At 40.1% G+C, this 18,000-nt stretch overlaps 1 protein-coding gene across 1 annotated transcript; it reads right to left on the bottom strand.

Moving 5' to 3' along the window:
• Nucleotides 1–12,963: 12,963 nt before the first annotated feature.
• Nucleotides 12,964–16,530, bottom strand: six6a (SIX homeobox 6a). The gene is made up of 2 exons (XM_023398601.2): nt 15,360–16,530; nt 12,964–14,123 (listed from the first exon to the last, which is right to left on the bottom strand). Exons 1-2 carry the CDS (start codon nt 15,929–15,931, stop codon nt 13,958–13,960), a joined length of 738 nt encoding a protein of 245 aa, XP_023254369.1. The 5' UTR covers nt 15,932–16,530; the 3' UTR covers nt 12,964–13,957.
• Nucleotides 16,531–18,000: the final 1,470 nt, after the last annotated feature.

Raw genomic sequence — 18,000 nt, 5'->3', positions numbered from 1 at the left:
GGGTGGGGGGTGGGGGGTGCGGGTTCTGCAATGATGAACTCGTCTGTGCAGAAACTGGAGTGCTCCTGCAGCCCTCTGTGCGCAGAGCCCCACATCCCTCAGATATGCAAGCACCAAGCAAAATAAACTTCCCATTCCGGCCCTGCAGTATGTTTTCCAGCGGGCCTCTCCTGAGAGAAAGCCTTCATGACTCCTCATTGAGTGCTTATGGTCCAGTCGAGTGTGTCCAAGATGAGGGCAGAGAGAGAGAGAGAGAGATAATTTAGATGTTTCACGGCAAAGTGTGAAAAAGCCTAGCCCTGATGTTTATGAATGATCCTGTAAGAGGGAAAAAGAGGTAGTAAAGAGAGTAAACTTTCTCTCCCTGCTGTTTGGTGAAAGCACTTTTTCTTTTTCTTCTCTCTAACCACTTGTATGCCATGGCTGATCACCAGATCATCCTGGAAGCAGAGGGAGGGGGAAATGCTCCACTGGTCCTCTCACTGCTGACTGGTGCATTTGCGGCATGGTGTCAGCGGCCGGTGGTAATTACCAGGCTCTCTCTGAGTTACCGCTACACCAACGTGCCACCGGCTCTGGTATGCCAGCTAAGCTCTGTTATTAGGCACAGAGCTGCCACTGCACAGTAGGCGCTACTTCAGCAGTCAAAGAGTCTTTCTATCTATCTTGTCTGTCTACATAATGAATGATTGTTTTACTGCTGCACTGTAAAGTACAGGCCGGGGTGCTAAATTAGTAGGATATTTGTCATATGTGGGAAACGTGTTTATCATATGTGGCAGCTATAATTATGCACAGGAGAGTTGTCATCTCACTCTGCCAAAAGGACCGAAAAGCCTTTATCAAAGCTGCATTGGTACAGCTGGAAAACCTTTGGGTGTCACTTACCCATCAAAGAAGAACCCTTCTCATTGTCCTGTTTGCCGTGTCTTCAGTCAGACTTCTAGTTCCTGGAGAGAAACCCGAAGAGAAGTCACATATTTTTCTTGAAATCAGTGTCAGAGATTGAACAGTTACATTCAGCACACTCTGAAAAACACTTATGCGGTGTTGAGTTTACTCGCTTTATGTCATGTACATATATGAAAACTGACAGTAAGTAAAAACATTATAAAAAATATATTCATGAGTTTCTCAATGAATCTTGTAAAAAATGCTCAAAGTAAAACTCACACAATGAACATTTGATACAATCAGGTCAATACATTTGTCGAAACATATGCTATAAAAAAAAACAAATGATTGAGCAGTGTAACCGGTTATGAAATGATAAAACAATGTGGTACAGCACTGAATAACATTCACAAACCGAAAAAAGAAATCAAAATAGTTTCAATGCAAATGTTAGCTTCTTCAGTTGCTTTGGTATGTATCTCAAATGCAGAACTTTGAAACTGTGAAAACATCATGAGACTGTAATTTACAATAGTAGCTTAGTATAACTCTATATCAAGGAGCTCGTTTCATACAGTAATTGATTAAATTCCTGTTGTGTTTCTTGGTGATGATAAGCTTTTCATTGCCTCTTATGAAAAGGGTAGAAAAAGTTGATTTGTGGTTGTCACGTCTAAAGTTTTCACTATCTGCTGATGAGACAAAATAAATTACAAATTGTTCTTCATTATAAACGCATACCATCGGTTCTGATCTGTTTGTGGGTGCTACTGAGCTTTTGGAGCTGAAAACTGCAGCAGGTTAAAAAAAAATAGGGCCCTTTTTATTCATTCAATATTTACACAAAATATTTACTGAAAGGAGGCAGATTTGAACCGAAACTGGGGTAAATCTGATATGGCCATGATGCCATAATGCCTCTAACACAAAGTGTTTTTTGAACCATGTCCTAAATAGTAAGAATATATGGCACTAAATATATGACAAACAATTTGATGTGGCAGAGTAACCTTCAGACCGCTTGAAAATTCAGATTCTACAGCAATGATCAATTAATTCTATAATAAATACATATGAAGATGGATTGAGTAGATGCATCATCGTTACAAATTAATACAAAAATGATGAGTTTTCACATCCTTGATTTCTCAATTATGTTATTTTGTGAGATTAAAACGAGAAAGATAAAGGTCCTATAAAATCTCTACAACAAAACAGTCTGTCAAGCAATTCAGTTATTTAGTGGAAGTGTGGCAACATTATGATGATCGCGTGATGCTTTGCAAAGTCATGCAGGTAGTGTCACTGTGTGAGATAAGGATGAGCTGATAATTAGGCAGGTATTTTAGTTCATTGACACTTAGAGGTGGGCAAAGAACAAACTCAACAATAACTCAGAGGCTGAAGCCAAAGACGGAAGGAAGTAGATGATAATAGGATACGAGGTGAGGATGCAGACAAAAACCTTTCGACGCATTTCACTGTGCATGAGGTCTGAAGTTAACTACGGGTTCAGAAGATCGGCTGATGAGCCAGTTCTGACTTTCTGAAGCTTCAAGACAACAAGAGAAAGGCGATATTCTCTGCTTCACTTTCACTGCCTCCGAGTTTGTCAGGTTTATAACTATGACCCAAGAGCATGACTGAGAAAGGCTCAAGGTGCTGAACTTAAACTTGGCGACAGCTGCAGAAACTGGAGACCAGAGAGTTTAAATATAGACCCTTAAAATCCCAACTGGTACCCTTGCCCTGCTTCAACACTTTCTTACACATGTACATTCACACTCTCCACTCAGTAATGCTGTACCCTCATTTACACTTGGGTCAAAACTCGCTGGGAGTGTAACTGTGGTTTGTTTTGGTCAAAAACTTTATTTAAACTGTTCTTTTTTTCACAGTTGTAATTATTCTTTCTCTGGATGAACCAATCGCTCATTACACAGAGGACTGAGAAAAGCTGCTATTGGATGTAAAAAAAAAAACTTGTCTTCTGAGAGAAACCTCTGTTTTTATTTGAATAAAAACAGCCATTAAAAGTAATGCTCTCTGAGGCCTTTTAGTGCACATGGTTTATTATCTACTAATGTTCAGAAACAGGACTGAGGTCTCAAAGCCTGAGGCTGTAGAGCTCCACAGTTGTTTCCTTTATATCATGACTCGTGTGCACCATCTTGTGGCAAAGAGCCAATACTACAAATACAGATGTTTTAAAGTGAATGGTCTTTTTTTTCTTGAAAGTGAGTTATTTTTTGATCTACGAAAAACACTTTCATATTCATTAAAAATGTGAATTCTGCAGCTTATATGTGTGAGAGATGTGGGCACTGAGGGATACAAACAACAAAAAGATTTATTTTCATAGCATTTGAAAAGTTAGTCAATTTTTAAGGTTTATTTTCCCTGAGGATGATTGAATTTCACTAAGGTTTTTTAAAGAAAGGTAATGTACATAATTAATCCTTACAGCCACGTTTAACAAAGAGAAAGGTGCCTTCAAAAGGTTAAAAAAAAAAAAAAAAGTGGAAGAATTTTCAGTCTTGAAAAACTGCCTCTGTGTTTTACAGTAATTCTCTAGTTCAGTTTCAACAGATCCATTGTTGGTGTAAAGCAATATAAATAATTTAAGACTTCCATAAGAGGCCACAGGTTTTTAGTTCAGGAGGAAGGTGTTTAAATGTTCCTGAATGAGCTATGGAATAAATGAGAAAGACAGGTTTCCACTCATATCAGGATAAAACATTTAAAGGCTTATTTAGGCCGTGTCTTTCTTCAGTCACTGTCTCCATCTAGTGGCCAAATGCTGAACATCACTCACTGACCACTGAGAAATCACAACACTTACTCTATTTTCAGTCGGGGTTTCGGTTGTAACTTCTGGCACTTCAGTGTTTACTCTTATCTCCATGACACCTGAGAAGTACAAAGCACCGAGTACTGACTTTTTAGTAGTAGAACTTATATTTTTACTCATATGGAGGCGTACATTTCAAATATGTTTTTACTCTGCAATGTAGATACAAAAACATCAGCTTATAAAATATAATGCATCACTTGAATCTTACCAGTTGTATTTATATTGCAACATTTGGTCAAGAGTTGATTACCAACCAGGCAAAGTAGGAAACTGGCTTGGGACCCAAAACCGTTAGGGGCCCCAAGGAACCCAGGTTCCCAGTGAGCCAATTAGTTTGTGTTAATTTGATTATTTGCAAATTTGTTGGACAATAAAAACATAATCTAAAGCAAGGGCTTTAAGATGCATTTTACACTAACCTGATCTTGAGCTCCTGTCTTGTTTGTCACAAATGACATTCTGACTTGTCGTAGCAGGAAAAGCAAAGGTGTTATTAATAACATAAATGACAGCTGTGCCATTAAGTGTCCCAGGCAGCTATGACAGTGAAACATTGATTCATTCACACCTGTTGTCCTCCTACTGTGACATGTAAAGGCCTACACCTTTTACATTTCAGCTGATAGTATGTGTACGTGTTCCTAAATGAATTGTATCGTAACTTGGGGATGGGGAGTATAGGGACCAACAGAGCTCATTCTTGCACCAAGGCCCCTTAACAGATGAATCCACCCCTGCTTCTGGATCCACTACAATATTAAAATAGTTACATATATCAATAATTAATATTCTAAATAATGATAGGCCTATATATATTGGACATAACAGATTATATTACAGAAGACTTATTAAAGCCCACATAACACATAACATAGAGGAAAAACAATAAAATACATCTGAACATCAACAAGGGAAATCTTCAGTGATTACTTACTGAGACATATTTACATTTCACTGCTAACTTCAAATTAGAGTTTGAATACAGTCTCTTTGCTCCAGAGGCGTGTTTCTGAAATGTGGTTATTGTCGCTTCTTTAAGACTCACCAGTCTCTCACTTTGCCTCAGCACCGTCCATACCGTCTCTCTCTGCGAACACGACATGGACTGATCATATGTCCATCATATATTTGTTACAGGCGCCGAAACTAAGGCCACTTGTCTGCAGCAGCCTGGTGATATGAACACTGACTGACTTCACTTCGTACGAGGCGCGACTTGATTTACAGCAGAGCTAAACGGGGTCGATCAATCACCATTAGAGATCTCTCCTGTAGTTATAGGCCTAACCTGCAAAAAAAAAAAAAAATCAGTATATGAATTAGTGGCGGTTCCACATGATCAATGAGTGGACCTAAAGGGATTTGGAAGATGGAGCAGCTATGAGTGTGCTGTATTGAATTTTGAGGTTTTTTTAACTGCTTGTATAGACCCTGCCTTGTGTCAAAGCTTCAGAAATAGTAGAGAATAGAAAGAGGTAGATTTAGGTTTAAATGCAGCAGCACAGATGGCAACTTTACCTCCAACTTTGTGGCAACAGTCTGAGGGAGGCCATTTCTTTTTTTATCATGAAAATGTCCCATTGATCTTGTTGCTGAATGGGACCACATCTCTGCAACCTTCTGAGAAGCAGTGAATACGTTACAGCAGCAAATAGACTTAATATATGGTCATTGTTTTATTAATTAAATCCAGTATCAATAGCACACTGAAATCCCTAGGATGTGTCCTAATCAAACCAAAAGAGAAAATGCAGATTTCACATGAATCAGTGCTCTTGCTGACAAGTTCTGTCCAAAATGTGGGACATTGAAAAGATTGTTAAAGGCTCACTGACATCCCTGAATTTCAAATACAAAATTCAGAATATCTTCAGAAATAAATGCAAATGAACCACTTTTGTACAATCAGAATATTTTGACAAAATATTCAAGGTTGCTGACCAAAAGAAAAAAAAACAAACAAAACTTGCATGGAAGTCAAATAATACAAACCCAAACTGTACCCCAGACACAGTTATTGGTACTCTTGACTGATACTTGGCTGCAGAACCTTTGGCAATAAATGGTGCGCAACCTAAATGTTTCTTGTCACCATCTAGAAGCTTCTTGACCTTTAGTTTCTGCCACTTGCTATGCATTCAAGCTCTTTTTAAGTGTGCAGGAGTCCTTCTTGCAATGACTGATTTCAGGTTTTCAATGGGAGTCATTGCTGCCCAGTTTAAAACACTCCATCAACCATTCTTTTGTGCTTGCTGGATGTGTGCAACCGCTGTCCCACTGAAAGACCCAAGACCTTCGCCTCAAACAATTTCTCTGATACTGGGTAACACATTTCGCTCTGAAATGCCTTGGTAATCTTCTGATTTCATCATTCTTTTGATGCATTCAGTGCCTCAAGTACCAGAGGCAGCACAGCAGCCCCACAGCGTGATAGAACCTCCGCCATGTTTTACTGTAGGTACGGTTGTCTTTTCCTCATGGGTTTCATGTTGTCACTAACAAAACATGCATTGCATTCACAAAGAGCTCTTCTTTGGTTTCATCTGTCTGTAAAACATCCCAAAAAGACGGTAGCTTATCTATGAAAGGTTTTTTTTTCAAACATTAGTCTTGCATTTTTGTGCCTTTCCTTCAATAGTGGCATCCTTGGCCTTTGCCCATGGAGCCCTATTGGTTTGGTGTGTTGAGTATGGTACAGTCTTTTATTTGTTCTTTTGACTGAGGAACTAATTTAAGTTGCCAATAATTGTGTATGGAGTATATCTTGTGTTTGTATCCTATTATTTCACAGTTATGCAAGTTTTTTTTTGTTCTTATGTTTAGTAACCTTGGACATTTTATTAAAATATTTCGGTTATACAAAATTGGTTCATTTCATCTGAAGATATTTTGAGTTTTGTAGCCATACTTGAAATTCTATAATTTTGACCAGAACTGTAAAATCATCTTAATTCGTATTTACTTAATGTAATTAAAAACTTTGCAGTTACACTCAAGGTCAAACGTGCAATCCCACCGTCAGTAATTTTATCACTTACAATGTTGCTGTTACAAAACCTGGGCTTATAGGTGTGGATGTTAAATATCACACAAACAATAGGCTATAATAGTTTGAAGAATTCATTAGAAAGACATTAAGTGGCCTGTCATGGAGGGAAAGCAGAATTAAAAGCACAGATATTCATCAACCTGCTGTGAATTGCAATGTTAAAATGTTAAACCGTTGAAATGTTTAAAATGTTTTTAAATCACTAACACGCAGATTTGAAGACAATACATCAAACCTTGAGGCAACACACTGACCTTTGGGTGGCCTTCACCCACGATGTATGGTCGTAAGATGGACGCATGGTCTTCTCATGGGATGCTTCCTGTTTGAAGATTGCTCCTCTCTAATCTGCGATTGGACATTTGATAAGTCATGTGATTTTAATTATATGACATCACATCTTGCGATAACCCCCAGTTTTATTATTGACTTTGAGGTAGACCTACCCCCGCTGGAGCTTAGCTGTCCTACATTACAGCGTCCGCATACTTTTGGCCACACGTCCAAAATGTTTTTAGAGGATTTATGTACAAATGGTTCGAAGAACAGAGGAACGAGGATATGGCCAAAGTGTGAAAAGAATCAAACTCGTTAATGGGGTTAGCTAAACAGAAGGGATTATACACAGGGTTTATTGACTCCAAGTCAGAGAATCACATCAGGGTTTGCCCACGATCAACGGGGGAAGCCAAACGCAGGACAGGGACTCAAGGTTAAAGAGTTCATGTCCGCGCTCAGGGAGTGAAGGTGCACGGAGGTGAGGGTTGCAGCAGGGATGTGCAGCGTGGCTGGATGACAGGTGGATTAGATGAGTGGATGGGTTTCGGTGAGCAGGCTGATCCGCAACAGGGGGGCACAGGAAGCTCTGGGCAAAACGGGAAATACTAGAAACACAAGGAATAAACTGGAGGCACGGCCGTGACCCGTGACATGATCTTATAAATCTGATTATAAAGAAGATTATTGATAAATCAGGTGGAGCGTGCAGCCATGCTGCAGGTGCAGAGCTGGGTGTGTCCGCGGCGCAGAAAAATCTCCTGCAGCATCTCACTGCTGATTCAGAGGCTGAGTGGATCCATGCAAACAGATCAGCAGTAGCTGGGCCTAAATTACACAATTGCACACAAACTACTCATAATCTTCTTTTAAGGTTGTCATGTTATTCCTTATTCTTTGTCTCTTTAAATGTTAAGAGTTAATGAAAGTTAGTTGAAAATGAAATGAGGGGATTTATTATTTTTCTGACAAAGCTGTGTTGAGCTTGAAGCCACCACGTAAGAGATATCATTTACAGAAAGTATAAACTAAGCAGGGAAATTAATAAATATAATGTGGGGAAAATAAATGCACGGTTTTTTGGTGAGTTATTCTTTAAGTGGATGGAGAAATTTGCATTCATTGCCTTGTCCTTTTTATGAAAAAAATCTAATTCATTAATCTTTTAATAATTATTTGTTCCATCACGAGGACCTGAAACAAAGACACAGATCTTAAAATTGTATTAAGTCATCAGTGCCTATGTGCTGATGCCTCTCAATATGTTTGGTGAAAATTGTAGGAAAAAAAATATAATAAATAGCCCGCTAATATCTAACTTCATCTTATTTTGCTGTGGGTTGAAAAGATACCCCAGTGCTTCAGAAACGTGTGACATCTCTTATGTAGAGCCATGTCAGAAGTCCCCGCCACCAGGGGGCGTCACTATCACGCAGTTTCCGTCTCCAGCTCATGGTGATGGCGATGCAGCCTGTGAAGCCCACAGAGCAGCAGCCAGCTACTATAAATGAGATTGTTCCTTGAAGAGAAAGCCTCTCTGATGGGGAGAAAAACATCAGCCAGGTTACAATAACGTGTGACAAAGCAGATACATAAACCTTGAAATAACTGTATTTCCAAGGTTGGGAAACACTGAGGGGAGGAGCGGCTCTAAGTGAATGTTTCTGATATAAATTCATGGCCTTTGCACAATGAGCAGACACAAAAACGCCTGCTGTTGATTTCTTTGGCCCTCGAAACCAAACTATTTTGATGGTGAATTTATCAAAAGATCACCCAGTGAGTTCTGGTTTAACCTTGTAAACAACAAGCAATGGGGGTAAAATATATATATTTATATATATAGTGCTTTGGTTGAAAAACGAAAAGGGGGAGGACAAAAAGCCTGCTGAAAAGGACAAGTTTCCCCTGCTGAGTGACCTCGACCACTTCAGGAAGCGTGTTGAGAGGGAAAATGTGACAGAGTGACAGTATCAGTGTATCAGCCCTCCACTGCTGCAGACCAGCCCGACTGACATCTAACAACATGAGCATGTCACTTTAAATCCAATACTAATGGATTATAATAGTACGATTATGATTATGATTATGATGATTATTATGATTATTATTATTATCATCATCAACAACACGTATTCAGATCTTTTACTGACGTAAACATAACAATACAACAATAGGCTCCATGGGTATTTAACAGTTCATTACAGGCACTCAGTGGCCAATTTATTAGGTACACCTGTACAATGTAGTGCAATCCAATACAATAGATGTGCCATAAAACATACAACAGGGTCTTTACAGCGCGCATAACGTCCAGTTTTTGTGTAGGATAAATGTGAAATTCAATCATGTTTACTGAGGTAACGGTTGGGTTAGTGTTGTACTGGATTATATTACCTAGGCTACCTTGAGAGGTTTTCTGCATTTACATACATGAGGGGGGCAGAATATCAGAAACACCTCTGAGTATAACAGCAGTCCAGTACAACACCAACACTGACTACTAGCTCGGTGCTACATCATGTTACTTGATTAACACCTCAATGACAGTGTGACCAAAAACTGAACATTACTGGCATCATAAAAGAAGACTATATGGCAGAACAGTTGTACTGGATTGAAGATTGTTCACGAATGAAGTGGACACTGGGTGTATTTTGTAGGCTATTAATAATTTGAATCTGCAAAGTAACTACAATGGCCGGCAGATAAATGTAGTGGTGCTAAGTATCATGGAAATACTCAATTAAAGTGCAGTTAATCAATACTCAAAACTGCATTTGAGTAAATGTCTTCAGTTACATTCCACCAAAGGAGGAGCATCAGAAGATTAAAAACAAACATATACCTCTCCAAGATGAATAAAATAAATGTTACTGTACATTCTTTGAACGAACCGCGAAACCCCAAAATTACGCTCAAAAGCAACGTTTTTGATACAGTGACGCAGCAGGTAAAGGAGTCCGCAGACAAATTAAAACACTGGGCCCAGTTTAACTCGTATATCTAACTGGTTTCTCTCCATGTTCAAAGTGATATCACTGTACCTCCACACGCAGGGAGATAAACGCCGAGCTACTTGTAGACGCTGCGTGTTCTGAAGCCCCCGGTACTGTGCATATCATCATCATATACAAACTTCTGGAGTGAGTCTATGAGTGCCATATTTGATTTTACACTTCCTGACGCACAGAAAGCAGGTGTGCGAGGCAGCAGGTTCTACAGGTGAACGACCTCTAATACGGGTTCCTATCAAGGTTGGGTCCTTAATCGGCTCTTATAGTCCACTGTCATAGATTGTCATGATTTTAAATAATTAAATTCATATGACAGAGACAGCAGGCTGACGAGCCAGAGAGCACAGCACAGAGCCGAGGTAAATGCTGGTTTGGAATAACAAAACAACATGATGGTAGGTTTTTTAGCAGAGATCACACTTCAAAGTTTCTTCCGTCCACAATCACAATGTGAAACTGGAGAAAAACCTGAACCCGTTTATTTAAAGAAAAAAAAAAGAGGGGGCATCTATTCACTTTTACACAAGTGTTGTGTTCACCTTGTTTGGTGTGGCAGCTCAAGAGGGGAGACAGATGGAGCGTTTTTTAACCGCCTGTACATTATCCGTGACCTTCGGTCTGTCTCCTCCCTGTAGTATATTTCAAAAAATGCACATACATCACCTTATAGCTCCATTTTATCCTTCCTCTGGTTAGAGAGTTCACAGTCTTAGCAATGAAACAATGCTTTCTGGTGATGTAGCAGTTCAGTCATCTACAGATTGCTAAAACATGAGAGTAAATGCATAATGTTTATGTTTTTTTTTAAATTTATTTATTTATTCACTTATTAGTTTTTAATGCTCCTTCTTGTACCTAGACCTAGCTATAATCAATTTATCAAATCAAATGTAGGCTACATAATCGTTACTGTTATTATCATTATTGTTATTAATAATAAAAAGTATTAATTAGTGCTAGTGGTGGAAGGATTTACGACCTGTAGTCTATAGTCTTATTATATATAATATAATAAACTCATAGGTTATTAAGGCACCTACAGCATTTTAGTTTAAGCCTACATTATAAAGTTTTTAACCAGTTTGTGTCTTTATCAAAAATAGCTTCGCATACGGCTCCACTTCATTCAGATGCAGCAGTTCTGCAGACAGCCAGTTGTCATACATGAAGTCATTTAACAAAGTATAGCGCGCTCCAGAGTGACTGCACACAGGGCGAGGTTGACAGATTCAATCACAATGAAGACGTATAGTGAAGGCTGCAGCGCGCCCTTCAACTTGTCATAACCAAAGCTGATAGAGCATCTACTTACACAAGTTAACAGCACTTATCTAACAAACCTTAACTTGTCAGATAGTCTGAAGATTAAAAATTTGCACAAGTTCTGCACACCATACTGAGATATAAGATGAGATGTTTGCCAAGGTTAGGTTAGTAATAATAAAAAAAAAAAAAAAAAGATGAGGCATTTTAATTGATTTACAGCAGCCCACAAACTATAGCCTGCTAAATAATTTATGAAATTACGGACGTTCAGTCAATGTGCTGAGCTTGTGAGCAGGCTACTACGAGTAAGAAAACAATCAACTGGTAATTAAATCCTTTTAATAGGCCAAGCCATGAGCTCACGCTATACTGCGCGCACACGCGCACGCACTCTCTCTCACACACACACACACACACACACACACACTCTCTCTCTCTCTCTCTCTCTCACACACACACACACACACACACTAAAGTTGTGATTTCCGTGCCCCAGACTACCCTCACAGGAGTCTTTTCTTTGGAGAGGGACCGCGGTCGCTTCCCTTCACAAAACAGCGGCAGGGCCCCTTTTGTCTGAGCAGGGACCGGGACCATCATTAGCACTGATTACCGCTGACCAGTTTGACAACCTTATTGACTGCGAGAAAGACTTTTTCATCTAGTCCCCCGGTCGTCCTTATTTTCAATAGAAACGGAAATATTCAGCCATTTTGTCCCCGTGTCTTGAAAGAGAGGCAGCAAAAGTAAAAAAAAAAGAAAGAAAGAAAGAAAAAAAAAAAGCCTCCCAACCCCATTTATTTCCCTTCACTTGTTTCCTCTCTCTCCATACAGATTTAGCCTCTGTGTTGTTCCAGCTGACAGACTTTTGTCTGTTTAAGAAGTTACTGTTGCCTCATTAATTGCAAATAGGAGGGAACCAGGTGTCTGTCCCATCAGTCGGAAAAGCTCAACTTTAACTTCTGCTTTTGTCTGCTTTTGCTCACTTTGCTTTATCCCGGTTGTCACTACACATGGGCTTAGCAGTGAGCAATTTGTTCTGGTTTTAAGTCTCTTAGTCCAGTTGAAATGTTTACTACTCTGTGCAGATAAATATATTTTACTGATATTGTTTTCACCCCGGAGAAGGATTTTATAATCCCAGATTTAAATTTCGAAGGATGCTGCAAAAATAAGTAAATATCTATGTTAGTCAAAAATTACCTGTTGCAGAAAATATAATAGCTTTAGGCTATAGCACTAGAGGAGAGTAGTAGCTGTTATATTGTGTTAGGCTAATTCTCTATAGTGTGAAATTACATTGAAGGAGTTAGACTGCTAAATCGAGCAGAAAACATAAACCTGTTTTCAATTTAAATGAAAAAATAATCTATGAAATAAACAGATAGCCCATAATTTGTAATTGTAAGATAATGCTATATTTGTGCATTAGCGCTACACAAATTCAACAAAACATGATACTGATTTAGCCATAATAAACCTGTCATGAGGGGGGCTGTAACCCTTTTTTATTTATGTTCGTTGCAGAGATGCATTTGCACCGTGCTGCTGATTACTAGACCACACTGTCTTGGGAAAATGGACACTTGCACGACTTAAGATGCCTGTTTCTCTATCGTCTAAAGCTCATTTCCACAATCTGCTGTGTTTTGATCTGTATGAGCTCTCTCGCAGATCATCCGGGTTAGTGAGTCGGCCTCTCCGTGACCTCTCGCTGTCACCCTGCGTTACAGGACACCAAGCGTGTTGGCCAATTAGGCCTCGCTCTAAAACGTGTCAGGGAATATAGCGGTGTGATATCACGAAAAGTTTTCTCTTCATGAAAACAGCCAAGAGGATTTTATATAACAATATTAATATTTTCCAATTTTATTGATCACTTTGTGTCTTTTTTTTCCACACGACAATGCAAAAAAAAAAAAAAAATTAAAATTTATACTCTCTTCATCAACAATTATTTTATTAAGTTATCTTTACTTTTTTTTTTCTTTTACGGAAACACATTTTCACTAAAGCGCGCATGCTCAACAGGTTCACCTGTGTACAAGGTAAGTATTAAAAACACCAAGCAAATGAATATGAAATTCGAAGAGACAGAGCAGATCGTTTTAAATAGGCAAATAAACATTATTTATAAAACTTTGAAAGTAAAGTAAAAATATCACAGTTCTTTTTCAACATGAAATACCCACAGAGAACAGCAGGTTATAGGCGCTCGGATGCATTCATCCCTTTTCCTTTTTTTTTTTTTTTTTTTTTTTTTTTTTTTTAAATCTTTCTTCTTTTTTACGTTTCATCTCGGGGCGTTGGTTTATTAGTCCGTGAAATATGATTCGTCCGTATTAAGTTCAGTTATCCACACGTGGGTAAAACGCAAACAAAAGTATAGTAGGTCTAAAAGGATAAGGACGGGCAGTCAGATCACATCCCCTCATGTTTTGGCAGCCGTCAAATATCAGTCAATATCAGTTTGTATGTGTCTGTGTATGTGTGTATGTGTTTTTTTTTTTTTTTAACTCAACGCAGGCACTATGACTTGTTTTATTAGATTGTCTTTCACTCGTATCCCTCTTTAATTCATCAACACCCTCGATCTGCCCGTCAGATGTCACATTCACTGTCGCTGGAGGTGATGGAGATGGCCGAGGCGGCTGCTTTGCTGGAGAGACTGGCCTCCGGACTGGACGAGTTCCCCAAGCGGTCCACGGTGCCGTCCTCGTCCGCCAGGGATCGAACCGAGCCGCCGGACAGGACCTGCTGCTGGAGCCTGACAGACAGAGGGACAACATGGCGTGAAAACGGCTACAGTGCAGGGCGTTTAGTCTTTTCAGTGTTGCCAAAATGAGTGTGCCCCCCCCCCCCCCCCCCCCCCCCCCCGACAAATGTTTGAAAAAAAGGATGAGAAAATAATCTAGTTGCACAACAGTTTCTTCCTATGAGGTTCTTGAACTGATGGTCATTTTATTTTGTAGATGCATTTCCTGCTGTTTTTCTAAAAAAAAAAAAATATTGAATGTCTAAAAAATTTCCTGAAACAAAAGTAATGAAAGAAATTGGACTGTTTCAAACCATGATATTGTTTTTTGTCATTTTCACTTTCACATTCACATTATAAAATCAAATTAGCAAAAATTGCCATTTTTGGTGGGGTGTGCATTGTTGAAAATATCCTTAATAAAAACAAATAGCACTGTTATGTTATCAATTATCAATTATCAATTTTAGATTTCCACAACAAGACCATAGATAGACCTGTAGTTTTCAAATGGTCTCACTAATGAATGTATAGCTCACACCATTCATGTCAGTACCCACTGGAAAATTATAGGCTATTTTAACTACATTAATAATGACCACTACACAAGTGTGACCTCGACCCACGCTGCAAACAGGCCTTTCAACAGAGTGACGACAATTGGACTTAGCAATTATCGCATTAGCGTTTAAAATAAAATAATGTGACAGAGCCACTTGCCTACCAGTGTGTAATAACAATCAAATAAGCATAAAACAGCATATTAATGTAGCTCGAATGCCCGCGTTAGCCTGAATGTTGCTCTCCAGTATTGGTTTTAATCCTATTCACAACAATTACGAGTGAAACCATTTATCCAGAGCTTTGTTCTCCCAATAATCTATTTGCTCTCCAAATATTTTTTTTATTGTCACTCTTACTGGCTGCACATTTTCTGCATTTCAATCCCCTTAAAATATAATTTCATTATAGACACTGTGAGCAGCATTTATTACAAAAGATAAAGCCCTCTGATTTGGGGATTACAGGATGATTGTGTATTCGGAGAAATGACAGAATCGAAAGGCTCCAAGCAGCGTGGGTTACGGCCTGTTTTTTTTATATTAAAATGAATGTGTATATTAAAACACATGGTGCATAGATCGAGTCCGGATACAGGGTGTTTTTCATCTCTACTGTGACCAAATTGTTTGTTTACTGCTGCAGGTATCATGATCAGAAACCATCCACGAGATGCATGCAGCTCACCTGTTCTTCGCAGCCGCCGCTCTGTCTCTTTGTCTGCGATTTTTGAACCAGTTTCCTACTTGTGTGGGTGTAAGTCCAGTAGCCTGTGCAAGCTCCCTCTTTTTACTGGGGTTCGGGTAGGGATCCTGCAAATACCATTCTCTTAACAAGTGCCGGGTTCTCTCCTTGAAGCAGTGGGTTTTCTGCTCTCCATCCCAGATGGTTCTGGGTAAGGGGAACTTCTTCCGCACCCTGTATTTGTCCACCGGCCCCAGCGGGCGTCCCCGCAGCTTCTCAGCCTCCTGGTAGTGCGCTTCGAGCCAGAGCGCCTGCAGCTTCGTGTGCGACTCTTTGGTGAACTTGTGGTTCTCCAGGATGTGGTAAAGTTCACGGAAATTGCCGGTGTGGAAGGCGACGACGGCCCGGGCCCTCAACACCGACTCGTTCTTGTTGAGGACCTCGCAGGCCGCTGGCGCTACGGGAAGCGACCAGAGGAAGCGGCCGAGGCGCTCGACGTCCCCGCTCTCCTCCAGAGTCTCGCAGACCCCGGCGACCTGCTGGGGGCTGAAATTCAAGATGGGCAGCTGAAACATGGAGGCTTCTCCTGTGTTTCCCTCTCCCCCTCCTTTCTCCTCTCTCTCTCTCTCTCTCTCCTCCGCGTCGAGTCCTCCGCGTCTTCTTTCCGTGCGCCAAGGCAATCCAAGACACCCCAAAAAAACAAGGCAATCCCAAAGTTACCGAACCAGTCGCCTGACCAGCCGTGAAAAACGCAAACACCAAGCGCCGCGGAGGAAGGAACGATGCTGCGTGGGGGCCGGCTACCGCATCCTCGCGCTTGGCAAACTTGGCAGGCAAAGGGCTGAAGGTGCAAGAAAATTAAAACCGGAGCAGCGATGTATTTTTCAAGGTAGGCTGGGATTGAAAGTAGCCTACGAAAGAATTAAAGCCGGAGCCGAGATGTATTTTTCAAGGGGGGAGAAAAAGACAGTCAAGCCCCCTCCGATGATTTCCTATTGGACTTGGCAGATTGGCTGCCCGGTTGCCATGGATGCACGTCAATCACTGTCAAGTTCGGCCAATCAGGCGGAAAGGAGATCTCAGCACCTCCCTTTTTAAAAATAATATAAACATTTTGACCTTTTTGCTTCGCAGTCTTCAAACGTTTAGCTGCCCCACCGTGCTTTCCAAACAATCGCTGCCTTTGTGCGGCGGGCGGTGTTAAAGAAAGACTCTTCAGTCTATATAGTGAAGTGCCAAAGCAGGCAAACACGCTCAGCTCAGTCTCCCTTTACAGCTCTTGAAACAGGCAAAATGACACATCCCCGCTGACTATAGGCTGCCCCCGTCCTGCCCTGAGATCACTAGATAACATTAGGCAGTGTTGTGTACATTTTAGACAATATTTACACTGTAGATATTTATACTGTGTTTAGCTTGCTCCACTCAGTTGTGACATTTATATTGACCTCACTTGTGATGGGCTATATTTTTTAATCCACAGTCTCATTAGTCCTATAGGTTAATAGGCCTACTAAAGCCCACATTGTGAGGGGGTTTTATCCTACAATCTAAATGTATGCCTCCTTTTTTAAAAATAAGATTATAGTTAATTTTTATATCCAGATATGTTCAATATCCTTTTATAGACTAAATCATCAATGATAAATTGTTGAGTTTTTTTTTTTTTTTTAAATGGTCGATGTGGCTTTTATTTCAAAACACAGTTTCACAACCTTCAAGAGAGTTAGTCCCCACGTTTGTTTTAAAGCTCACAAAATCTTTATTTATTAATCATAATAAATTACATTAAAGCCTAAGTTATGATGATGCATGCTCTTTTATGTGGGACAGGAATAAATGCTCTTTTTGAAAACACAGGCTAATTGACTGCTGTTATAGTGTGTGTGTGTGTGTGTGTGTGTGTGTGTGTGTGTGTGTGTGTGTGTGTGTGTGTGTGTGTGTGTTGGTGTGCCCTGCAGACTTACAGTAGCTTATATTTACAATATGGTTGTATCAGTACCGACAGCATCAGCGCAGGGAGGCTGCTTCCAAGCTGTGATGGCTGTAAAACGTAGCAGGGGAGAAACGTTGTATTTGTGTGTATATAGGATTATCATGGTCCTGCCAGGCTACTCGGCTTTAGTATCAGGCACACTCCGTTTTGTGCACAGGCTGATTTAGTAAATAAGAGGGCGGATAGATAGCGCAGATGGTTTGAAGTGTCGGGTCAGATTATTTCATGGCTGGATACAGTAGTAAAGTTCATTCTGACGGAAAAGCCTGATATTATTTTCACAGATACACCCCCCTCACACACACACACACACACACACTCTCTCTCTCTCCCTCTCTCTCTCTCTCTCTCTCTCTCTGTCTATCGTGCATGCGCATGCACGCACGCCCCACACACTGGAGCTAAATCCCCTTCGGGCTCTTTTTGCATGAATTATAGACTCTTGATGCGGGGTTATGAAATGCCTTCTGCGCAGGAAGCTGCTCATTCTCTTGCTGGTTTTCTGGAGACTGCATCATCATTACAGATTTAAAAAAAATCTTAATAATAAAGGATGATGATGGTGCCTATGTGTTTGTAATAGATTGGCCTGCTTTGACAAAGAAATAGGTCGCATCATCTTTATCAAAGTGCCCATTTATAGCAGAT

Source organism: Seriola lalandi, unplaced genomic scaffold (assembly GCF_002814215.2).
Source record: "Seriola lalandi dorsalis isolate HSWRI2012SDOR001 ecotype SW California unplaced genomic scaffold, Sedor1 jcf7180002049666, whole genome shotgun sequence".
Taxonomy (NCBI): Eukaryota; Metazoa; Chordata; class Actinopteri; order Carangiformes; family Carangidae; genus Seriola; species Seriola lalandi.
This window is presented reverse-complemented; position numbering and strand designations above follow the sequence as displayed.

What these genes read in the sequence shown, in the direction of transcription:
- six6a (XM_023398601.2), bottom strand. Translation starts at nt 15,931, where the DNA reads ATGTTTCAGCTGCCCATCTTGAATTTCAGCCCCCAGCAGGTCGCCGGG. An exon ending in GCGGCGGCTGCGAAGAACAG is followed by an intron (nt 14,124 to 15,359) that starts GTGAGCTGCATG and finishes TCTGTCTGTCAG; the next exon opens with GCTCCAGCAGCAGGTCCTGT.